Below are 12,516 nucleotides of genomic sequence, written 5' to 3'. Positions count from 1 at the left end.
CACACAGCACTGGCTCGGCCTGCTGGGACCCAACGGCACCCAGCCGCAGTTCAACAACATCTCCATCTACGACTTCTTCGTCTGGCAGCACTACTACTCTGTCCGGGACACATTACTAGGTCAACACTGCTCTGCTGCATTAAAACATGGAGAATAAATCACTTCTTTCAGACCCGTCGATTAAAATGCATGCCTTTTCATTTCTTTACATAACTGACAGGAAATGTTTTAAATCATTATTACACTGAAAAAGAAAAAGAAATTCAATTTACTAAATTTGTTAAGGTAAGTGGTTGCAATTTATTTTTGCTACATTGTGATATTTTTTTTTTTTTTTTGCTGAAAGTCAACTAAATTTTTTATAAAATAAATAGATTGCAACCACTTACCTTAAAAAATTTTGTATTTATTTTATTATTTTTTAGATTTTGCCAATGAGGAAAATGCAGACGAAATGCCCAAATTTTGGATGAATAAATCAAGTAGAGATATACAGTTAATCAGATTACAAAACGGACTAGTGTCTGGGAATATTATATTTTACATAACAAGTACATAAACATTTTTACAGAAATATTTTACATAATATTATATTAAATACAAAATGCTTTTTAAATATTAAAATCTATTTAAATCATTAAATCCAGATTTGTTTTATTTATATTTTAAAATATAATTATTATTAACGTTTAATGAATTCAGTTGATCAGACATGCTTTTTGATTGTTCAGCATTAAAAGAAATCCACAAAAATCAAATCAAACCGAAAGCATGGAATCTGAAGGATGTGTTGTATTGTGTGCTTACTTCATCTTCTTCACTTCACTTGTGACGTCTTGTTTCTGGCAGGTCCAGGACGTCCTTTTAAAGCCATCGACTTTTCCCACAAGGGTCCTGCGTTCATCACCTGGCACAGATACCACCTGCTCAGTCTGGAGAGAGAGCTACAGGTCACTCCTGCATTTCTGGCTCTAGTCTCAACTTCTCAACACAGTGTCCAAAGTAAAGGAAACTGACCATTAGGATAGAGATACGGACTAAAGTCGGCCCATGATGACCTTTGATCTGTCCCGTCTCAACTTATCTCAAGAGGGGGCTCTTCTTGTATTGAAATCTTGATAATATAAGTGAATTTGATTTTAGGAATGCAAATTTGTATATAATATAATTGGATATAATTACAAATAATGCATTTCTGGCTTACAGTGACCAACAACAGCAAAAAAAGAAAAGAAAAATTCAAATATTCAGTTTGATTACTTCCTTATATTTGAGAATAGCTAAGAAGCTTCACACTAGATTAATTCTGTTGAAAATGAACAGAACATATTTTTTCACATGCTTCAACTAATTTAAATCAGTTAAATGGTAATGGAAAAAAATATGTTTTCACTGCTTTAATTGAACCAAATTCAATAGTTTATCCAATTCCAACTTCACGTTACAGAAAAGACGAGTTGGAATCACTTAAACAGTTTCATTGTGTCATTGTAAAAAAAAAAAAAATGAATAAATGAATATATATTTCTAAATATATCCTGAGGAATAAAACAAAGAATATTTCATTGCTTTAATTACTGCACTAACTACTTACTAAGTAACTTACTTTCTAAATTACTTAACTAAGCACTTATTACCACTTACATCATTGTTTAATTACATTGTAATTACTTATGAAATTCACAAGCACTTTGAGAGTATAAACTTTACTTCACTTAAACATTTACACAACAACTGCACTTAAGTTTTGAAGTTGAAGCAGTTTTTTTATTTTTACAGTGTTACAGTGCCTTAATGATTAAGTTTACATGTTTATTCTGAGAAACATCGTGAGTTTCCCGTCTCCTCTGAACACTTGTCTCAGTGTGTTTGCTCATATTATCTTCTCTTCACAGAAACTCACAGGTAATGAGAACTTCGCCGTCCCGTACTGGAACTTCGCGACGGGGCGGACGGAGTGTGACGTGTGCACAGACTCTCTGCTCGGAGGACGGGACCCCGCTGACCCGTCCCGCATCAGCCCGCGCTCCAGGTTCGCCCGCTGGGGAGTGGTGTGTGACAGGTGCGTTTCTCCTACATGCTTCATCACGGACCAGGTTTAGAGGCTCTTAACCTGTGAGACAGACTTGCATATTTACTCATCTGCTGTCTTTGACGTCACATTTCAGATCAAGTGTGTCAAAACTAAATTAGTGAAAGATTATATTATCATTTTCAGAGTAAAAGTAGCATGCATTTTTTAAAGTATTAGAAAACGAATTGATAGGCTTGAAAAATGCATAAGGGGCCACCAGAACAACTTCTTTGCATTTTCTAAGTTTTAGTATTTTTAGATAAGCTACTTGTGTTTTGTTTTTTTTTATTGTAATAATTGTAGGACTTCAATTTAATTTTTATCAACATTTAATGCAACAAATTTTTTTATATAAACAGTTTTCATCTAATATTTACATGTACATTTACAGTATTTATTTGAATTATTGAATATGTGTATTATTGAATATGATTGAAAAGTATTTTAGTCTCAGTTAGCAAATAACAAAACCATCAGGAAGAATTTATACAGTAGCATTATTTATTTTAGTTAGTTGCAAATACCGGTGTTTTTTCAGTATCCATGAAATATAGTTTTTGTTTATTTGGTTTACAAATTAAATTAAATTTGTATGTGTTCTGCTTTAATTGAAAAAACATTTAACAAATCATTTTGTGTTTGTTGTTTTTTTTTCATAGTTTTTGTTGTTTTTACATTTTTTTTATTTATATGTCAATTTTAGTGCACCAAGGTAAATAAAAAAATTATTGTTGCATAGAAAAGTAGCTGAAATCAAATAAGTTAAATACTTAATATTTGATTTCATTTATTTATTTATTCCAAATAATGAAAATGTTTTTTTTATTTTTATGGTTTTAGTTTTAGCTAACAATAAAAGCCCTGGTCAAAGCATGATTTTCTTTTTTATTTTTTCATCTAAATTTATATTTAATTTCAGCTTATTGAAAATTATTTTTTAAATAGTTTTATTAATTTGCACATTAGCAAGAGCCTTGATCTAATCAACACTGTGACAGTAATGAATTGAAATACGTAATGGTACAGTATTTAGACAATAAATTAATATAATAACAAAGGCAAAAAATGCTTCCTATATAAATCTAAAAATCTCATAACATATAAATAAAAATATATGACTGTCTTTATATGAGTTGAGAGTATAGTTATTGTTTTTAAGGAAGTAGAGAACATGTGTTTGAATGCACCAGTGACTCACTAAGTAGTGCACACTTGACTTTCTACTAAACTAAGGAGCAGAATAACTCCGTCTCAAACCGAAAACACTTCACACCTGCAGCTCACACTGATCCAGAATCATGCCAGCATGTGTTATAATGTAATGCCGTGCATCTTCTTCTTTCAGTCTGGATGAATATAACCTTCTGGTGACCCTGTGTAACGGGACCAGCGAGGGATCTCTGCGCAGAGGAGTCACGGAGAGCACTAACGTGACTTTACCAACCATGAACGACGTCAGAAGCTGCCTGAACCTCCGAGACTTCGACAGTCCACCGTACTTCACCAACTCCAGCTTCAGCTTCAGGTAAAGCAGTCCATCACAGCATCTGTTCATCTAAAAAACATTTAATCATGTTCTACTCGCTCTCAGATCTCGTCCAGCTCCTATTTTCCTTCATCCAGGCAAAACAAAACGAGGTGATTTATAACGTCAAAAATCACACAGAAAACACCATTAAGCAGATGCATGTCTATCCATGATTTAAATCATCATTAATCAAAATCTCAACCATAATATAAGTAATTAATTTCACCTGAAAGAACAAAACAGACTGTTTTATAAATCCCTCAACCCTATAAAGCTTACTGTTTCATAACTGATATGTCAATTCGAATGCCTCTTAATGATAAATATGATCAAAACCTTGCTATAAAGCCCATTGCACACAATCTACTCCAAGCCTTCTGTCTCTGATTGATGATTGAGTAAATTGTGCAATTGTACAAACGTCCACCTTCATCTTGTCAACTGGTTTTTGTAAAATAAGCATAAGAATATCTGTAGTAATATCTTCCTGGTATGAAAACAGGAAGTAAAAATCTCATCTCACTGAGACACATCACTGGAGATATAGAGGGATGACGATGTTTAGATCATTCATGTAAGCGTTTGCTTTAAAGATCACATTGATTTAAATTAAAATCATCTTTTTAGGACATATACGTATCAGTATCTGCACAAAATTGTGTATTTTGCTCAGTTTGAGTCTTGAGTCAGTTGTTTTTCTCCATATTCTCACTATATCACACTACTATACGAGCCATAAAAGCTTAAGGGATCAAATATGATACTCAACAATAAAAAAATACGGTAACACTTTATAACTAGATAAAAAAGTTCGTCAAGACAAACTTTAAGTTGGCTTGAGAAAGCCTGACCAGAAAGTCTGAAAAGTTTGAAAAGTTTGAAAAGTTTAAGAAGTTTAAAAAGTTTTAAGTTTGACGGTTTTCAGTCTGAGATAGATAGATAGATAGAGTTTGAAGATAGATAGATAGATAGATAGATAGATAGAGTTTGAATATAGATAGATAGATAAAGTTTGAAGATAGATAGGTAGATAGATAGAGTTTGAAATAGTGTTTGAAGATAGATAGATAGATAGATAGATAGATAGATAGATAGATAGATTAGTTTTAATATAGATGGATAGAGAGATAAACATCTAACATTACCATGTTGCTAGCATGATTTTAGCATGATTAGCATGCGACTAGCGACTAGCATGTTGCTAGCATGATTTTAGCATGATTAACATGCGACTAGCGACTAGCATGTTGCTAGCATGATTTTAGCATGATTAGCATGCGACTAACATGTTGCTAGCATGATTTTAGCATGATTAGCATGAGACTAGCATGTTGCTAGCATGATTTTAGCATGATTAGCATGTTGCTAGCATGATTTTAGCATGATTAGCATGTTGCTAGCATGTTGCTAGCATGTTGCTAGCATGTTGCTAGCATGATTTTAGCATGATTAGCATGTTGCTAGCATGATTTTAGCATGATTAGCATGCGACTAGCATGTTGCTAGCATGATTTTAGCATGATTAGCATGCGACTAACATGTTGCTAGCATGATTTTAGCATGATTAGCATGTTGCTAGCATGATTTTAGCATGATTAGCATGCGACTAGCATGTTGCTAGCATGATTTTAGCATGATTAGCATGCGACTAGCATGTTGCTAGCATGATTTTAGCATGATTAGCATGCGACTAGCATGTTGCTAGCATGATTTTAGCATGATTAGCATGATTAGCATGTTGCTAGCATGATTCTAGCATGATTAGCATGCGACTAGCATGTTGCTAGCATGATTTTAGCATGATTAGCATGTTGCTAGCATGTCTCTAGCATGACTAGCATGCGACTAGCATGTTGCTAGCATGATTTTAGCATGATTAGCATGTTGCTAGCATGATTTTAGCATGATTAGCATGCGACTAGCATGTTGCTAGCATGATTTTAGCATGATTAGCATGTTGCTGGCATGATTTTAGCATGATTAGCATGCGACTAGCATGTTGTTAGCATGATTTTTAGCATGATTAGCATGTTGCTAGCATGATTTTAGCATGATTAGCATGCGACTAGCATGTTCCTAGCATGATTTTAGCATGATTAGCATGTTGCTAGCATGATTTTAGCATGATTAGCATATTGCTAGCATGATTTTAGCATGATTAGCAGGCGACTAGCATGTTGCTAGCATGATTTTAGCATGATTAGCAGGCGACTAGCATGTTGCTAGCATGATTTTAGCATGATTAGCATGTTGCTAGCATGATTTTAGCATGATTAGCATGTTGCTAGCATGATTTTAGCATGATTAGCAGGCGACTAGCATGTTGCTAGCATGATTTTAGCATGATTAGCATGTTGCTAGCATGTCTCTAGCATGACTAGCATGCGACTAGCATGTTGCTAGCATGATTTTAGCATGATTAGCATGTTGCTAGCATGATTTTAGCATGATTAGCATGCGACTAGAATGTTGCTAGCATGATTTTAGCATGATTAGCATGTTGCTAGCATGTCTCTAGCATGACTAGCATGCGACTAGCATGTTGCTAGCATGATTTTAGCATGATTACCATGTTGCTAGCATGATTTTAGCATGATTAGCATGCGACTAGCATGTTGCTAGCATGATTTTAGCATGATTACCATGTTGCTAGCATGATTTTAGCATGATTAGCATGCGACTAGCATGTTGCTAGCATGATTTTAGCATGATTAGCATGTTGCTAGCATGATTTTAGCATGATTAACATGTTGTTAGGATAGATAGATAGATAGATAGATAGATAGATAGATAGATAGATAGATAGATAGATAGAAACAGTCAGAAGATAGATAGATAGATAGATAGATAGATAGAAGGAGTCAGAAGATAGATAGATAGATAGAAAGATATATAGATAGATAGATGAGTTTGATTATAGATAGATAGATAGATAGATAGATAGATAGATGAGTTTGATGATAGATAGATAGATAGATAGATGAGTTTGATTATAGATAGATAGATAGATAGATAGATAGATAGATAGATAGATAGATAGATAGATGAGTTTGATTATAGATAGATAGATAGATGAGTTTGATTATAGATAGATAGATAGATAGATAGATAGATAGATAGATAGATAGATAGATGAGTTTGATTATAGATAGATAGATAGATGAGTTTGATTATAGATAGATAGATAGATAGATAGATGAGTTTGATTATAGATAGATAGATAGATGAGTTTGAAGATAGATAGATAGAAAGATATATAGATAGATAGATGAGTTTGATTATAGATAGATAGATAGATGAGTTTGATTATAGATAGATGAGTTTGATTATAGATAGATAGATAGATAGATAGATAGATAGATAGATAGATAGATAGATGAGTTTGATTATAGATAGATAGATGAGTTTGATGATAGATAGATAGATAGAAACAGTTAGTAGATAGATAGATAGATAGATAGATGAGTTTGAATATAGATAGATAGATAGATAGATAGATAGATAGAGTCAGAAGAAAGATAGAGTTTGATGATTATAGATAGATAGATAGATAGATGAGTTTGAATATAGATAGATAGATAGATAGATAGATAGATAGATAGATAGATAGATAGATAGATAGATGAGTTTGAATGAGTTTGAATGGGTTAGTAATAGTACATAGGTTAGTCTGATTGAGTCTAATGGGCTTCAGTGTGTTTAGATTTGAATTTTTGACAGTTGGAGTTTGACGGAATGTTCAGTTGAGCAGAGGCTTTTCAATGTAAGTCTATGGGATTTTTATGATATTTAATCGTTATTTTTATGAAAACCGTAAGTCCGATCAGTTAGAAAAGATATAGCACACCCGGCGAGATCAGTCTGAAGAGCTGGTCCGAGTTTGGAGTCTGTAGAGTTAAAGCTCTAGGAGGAGTTAGAGTTGATAATTTTGTCTCAGAAGAATAATAATAATAAGTTTAAATAGAATATCAGTAAGTTGGCTTTCTCAAGCCAACTTAATAACTGCATGCTATTAATCATTAGTTAAGCATTAAGAAACAGTTAATTCATAATTTATAAAGCATTAATAGACATTTATAAGCAGTTTATAAATACAGATATAAATGCTTTATACCTGATTTAAAAGCATATCTATAATGTATTTAATAATTGTTTTTTCATACTTTATTAATGACCAACTTATAATTTCTAAATTAAGTATAGCATTATTTACACACCAGTTATTAAGGAGTTGTCAGTGGTTGATAAGATCACTTAGAAATTGTAAGTAAATGATTAATAAACTATTTAAATGTGCATTCATACATTCTTTTATTCAGACATATAGTAAAAGTTACTTATAGTGTTAATAAACGGTTTATTAACATGTATTTCTACTGTAATTCAGGGTTAATTCAGGTAGTTATAAAACATATGTAGTTGTTAGTTAACTATTTTTGTGAGCGCATCTAAAGTGAGGACTATTTATGCCTTGTAAAGCTTTTACAAATGAGATTTAAAGGCTGTTAATATTTCTATGTTCTGTATCACTGTGTTGTGTTTGTTTATGTTTTTTGTTTAGAAGATAACTGAGCCTTTAAATATCCTTTATAAATGCTTTACAAGGCATAACTAGTCCTCACTTTAGATGAGCTCACATAAATAGTTAACTGACCACTACTAAATGCTTTACAAGGCATAACTAGTCCTCACTTTAGATGAGCTCACATAAATAGTTAACTGACCACTACTAAATGCTTTATAACTACCTGAATTTACTACATTTCTTGTGATCTTATGAATCACTGGCAACTCCTAAATAACTGGTTTGTAAATAATGCTATACTTCATTGAGAAATGATAAATTGATCATGAATAAAGTATGAAAATACAATTATTAAACACATTATAGATATGCTTTTAAATCAAGAATAAAGCATTTATATCTGTATTTATAAACTGCTTATTACTGTCTATTAATGCTTTATAAATTATGAATTATCTGTTTACTAATGCTTAATTAATGATTAATAGTGTGCAGTTATTATAAAGTGTTAACTTTTTTTGTTTGTTTGAAATATTTAGTTTAAAGTCTCACGGTTCCATAAAAAAAGTGATTTTTCTGATATGCATTTCATATGTCAAGCAAGAGTTTACCTGATGTCTGTGAGTTCGATTTGAAGTTTTCTTCCACCTTTCCTTGAAGGAATGCGCTGGAAGGATACGACAAGCCGGACGGAGAGCTGGACAGCTCTGTGAACAATCTGCACAACCTGGTTCACCAGTTCCTCAACGGGACCAGCGCTCTGTCCCACTCCGCCGCCAACGACCCAATCTTTCTGGTAACATGATGATCAGTGTACATGAGCTCTGGATTCTGGATATAGACATGTTCTCTTTTGTCTTCATCCAGACACCTTGGTCATGCCTAGATTAAAACATTTGTAAAACTAACATTTCCATTTAGGTGCTTCATACATTCACCGATGCCATATTCGAGGAATGGATGAGACGCTCCCGTGAAAACGCCAGCTTCCCAGATGAGATGGCCCCTATCGGACACAACCGGCATTATAACATGGTCCCCTTTTTCCCACCTGTGACCAACGAGGAGATCTACGTCGCTTCTGAACAGCTGGGATATTCCTACGCCATTGAGCTCGAAGGTAACAAACATGCTGTCAATGCACAGATCATCATAGGAACAAATTACCCCAAAAAAAGGCTAATTCTGTCATTATTTACTTACCCGTATTAATTGAAGAACACAATAACTAGTGATCTCGCCTGTCAAGCTCCAAATAAGACTAAACACAACATAAAAAAGCATTATAACATTGGGCAGTTTGAACTGTTGTTGTATGCAAGTAATGATGCAACCCAAATTATTATTATTTTTCATTAACCAAAAACAACAATCAAGTGTCTTTAATAATCAATTCGTTAACCACTTTTTAAATAACCAACTCTCAAATAAAAACTGAGTTGCATATTAAATTGCACATAAGTAAAGGTAAAACATTTTAGCGGTTTAATGATATTTTGTTTCTACGCCTAATTCGTTGTTGAAATATAAACAATGGTGTCCCGTAATAAAACGTTTTCATGACAGATAAATGACTAATAATGAAGACGACAGGTTTAGTAAAAATATCATGGATATATAGTGCATACATTACATTCTAGCTATTATTTTTGTTATGGACAATGAATAGCTTTACATTACATTGTTTACAAGCGGTGTCACCGTTTTTCCGTGGTTCAAACACTGATTGAGCGATGCATGATATATTGGATTGAGTTGTAGGCTACTATTTCTTTTAACACCTTCTGGTTTTCATTCCTGTTTATTTTCGTGTTATAACTAGTAAATATAGAGATGACTGGTTTTTTATGCGCTTGATGGCGCTGTCAAACAACATTTATTGTTCGGATTTCGGAATAAAACTGACATTTTGTGAAAACTTTGTTTCATATTAAAAGGAACAAAGACCAAAGCTTATTGTGATTATCAGATGCAGGTTACTAATAATGATTCACCAGCTTAAGTTTTGTCAAGCAGTCCCAGCATCCACACAACTGACATGTTTAAGTTATCCGTGGTTAACTTATCCAAATTGACACTGAAAATGACATGCAACATTTGAGGAGGCGCAAAATCATTTCAGTCAATATTTTTTCGCAGCTTTGAATCTTTTGAGAATCGTTTGTTTTGAAGCACTGCTTCGGAGCGCGTCTCAAACTGTTAAAGTCACCTGACTTCAGTAAACAAGGCTTTGTTACATCATAGCCCTTTCGAAATATCAGTGGCGCGCCAAAAAATAAATAATTCAATAAATAAAATTGCAAGCATCTGAGTGTATTTTCAATGAATGTTTCATTTGCAGCGTTTTGACAATCATGCGTTATGACCAGCGTCAGGAATTTGTGAAGACATTTGTCAAAAAAATTTTTCAAAATCATGTTTTCTGTTGCCTAAATGTTGGTGCAGCACAGTATAAAAGAGGTGCATGTGAATTAATCAGGATACATTTGGGAAATGGTGTTTTTTTGTTTCAAAATGCATTTTTTTCAAGCATTTCCCAAAAGTTCCTCGTCCACACTGGAGCAGATATAAATGATAAGATATAATCTTTAATTTCGAGATATAGCCTAAACTCATAATTCTGAAGAAAACAGATCATGAGATTAAAAGTTGCAGTTACATTTTATATTTCATGAAAGAAAAAAAAAACTGAATAGTGATATAAATATTGAGAAATATATTATTGAAATTAAATGAATGATTTTCTTAACAAATGTATCTCTTGCAATTGGGCCTTTGTCTCACAATTCTGAGTTTAAATTGCAATTGCAAGAAAAACATTGAATTGTGAGATATCTTATCTTTATATTATTATTATATTATTATTCTGTGGTGGAAACGTAGCCACAGATTCTGTCTTTCACGTGAAAAAAACACTTTATGGGTTTGAAACAACATGATAAATATATAATGACAATATTAATTTTAGCCGATCTATTAGTTTAACAACTTTGGCAGAACTCTGAATCAGCAACCTACATGATGTGAACTCATTAGATATTTTTAAAAAACTTCCCTCAGAATTGCTTTTATTTGTTTTATAGTTTTCTATTGAATTGTTGTATTTACAGTGCATTGTCCTATACAGTTCTGCTTGCCTTTGTGTAAAGCTTTTATGTATAAAGCAACGTTTAAAGGTGCTATACATAACACATGTATTATGGTTATAGTTAAAGGTTCTGTAGTTGATCTTTCAGTGTGCGTGTGTTTCAGAAACAGACAGCAGGCCGTCCATGTTTCTGCTGGGCAGCACGCTGGGAGGAATCTTCCTCGGTCTGCTCCTGCTTCTGTTTCTGTCAGTGCTGTATGTGCAGCAGAGGAAGAGACGCGAGTTTCAGCCTCTCCTGAACACAGAGTTCACCACCACAAGATACACAGAGGAAGCCTAATTCACATCAGCAGCCCTGTCCCGAACCCTCATGCCCTGATCCAGACGGTGCATGCAGAGCCAAACATGAAGATGATTGCAAAAATTCACTAAATCACAAACTCTGGAGAGGAGCGATGAATCAACGAGTCTGCTGAATTGTATCAGACCCCATGCAAATGAAAAAAAGCACATATTTATATACACTACAGTTCAAACGTATGGGATTAGTACGATTTTTATATTCAGCAAGGATGCATTAAATTGATAAAAAGTGACAGTAAAGATGTATACCGTTCTTTTCAACTTTGTTCTTATATAAAACAGCAAATCATCATATTTTCATGATTTCTGAAGATCATGTGACACTGAAGACTGGAGAAATGATGCTGAAAATACAGCGGAGCATCACAGAAATAAATTAGATCTAAAAAACTATTCACATAGAAAATAGCTACTATAAATTGTAATAATATTTCATAATTTTTACACTATTTTTGATCAAATGAAAGCAGCCTTGGTGGGCACTGAAGATAAAATCGTATTGACCCCAAATGTTTGAATAATATCGTGTGTCTTTGATTTTAAAACCTTGGCTTCATTTTTGTTTGTCATTTTCTTAATAAACTTACTGGAGTTTAATTGTCATTTTCATATTTTTACATTTCAAAAACATGATTCCTTTATATGCTAGAGGTAAAATGTCTGTGCCATTAGTTTTAAGTTTACAGAAGTCCGTTTGTCATATGATGCTTTATGTAAAGAGCAGATTAAAATATCTGTTATTTTAAATATTTTCCTGCCGGTTTGAGCTCACAAATCTCATTCATGTGACCGATCACTGAAAACACAACGGACAATAAGAGCTGTGTCAGAGAAGATTAACTGGTGATTTGAGTCTGTTCTCAGACACGCTGCTTAACAGCTTTGTGTTTCATGCAACGGAGAAAACAATAGAGCTATAGTAAATGATGATATAATAT

General features: G+C 33.2%; 1 protein-coding gene across 1 annotated transcript in view; it reads left to right on the top strand.

The window, feature by feature from the left end:
* dct (dopachrome tautomerase) overlaps window positions 1–12,181 on the top strand; it is a 14,016-nt gene extending 1,835 nt beyond the window's left edge. The window contains exons 2-8 of the mRNA XM_026271112.1: window positions 1–119; window positions 850–950; window positions 1,896–2,062; window positions 3,420–3,599; window positions 8,788–8,923; window positions 9,049–9,247; window positions 11,380–12,181. The exon at window positions 1–119 is cut by the window's left edge and continues 181 nt beyond it. Of these exons, the coding sequence (XP_026126897.1) occupies window positions 1–119; window positions 850–950; window positions 1,896–2,062; window positions 3,420–3,599; window positions 8,788–8,923; window positions 9,049–9,247; window positions 11,380–11,555 (1,078 nt within the window). The 3' untranslated portion in view covers window positions 11,556–12,181. The remainder of the gene's footprint in view (window positions 120–849; window positions 951–1,895; window positions 2,063–3,419; window positions 3,600–8,787; window positions 8,924–9,048; window positions 9,248–11,379) is intronic.
* Window positions 12,182–12,516: the final 335 nt, after the last annotated feature.

The sequence above is a fragment of the Carassius auratus genome, chromosome 9, assembly GCF_003368295.1.
Source record: "Carassius auratus strain Wakin chromosome 9, ASM336829v1, whole genome shotgun sequence".
Taxonomy (NCBI): domain Eukaryota; kingdom Metazoa; phylum Chordata; class Actinopteri; order Cypriniformes; family Cyprinidae; genus Carassius; species Carassius auratus.
This window is presented reverse-complemented; position numbering and strand designations above follow the sequence as displayed.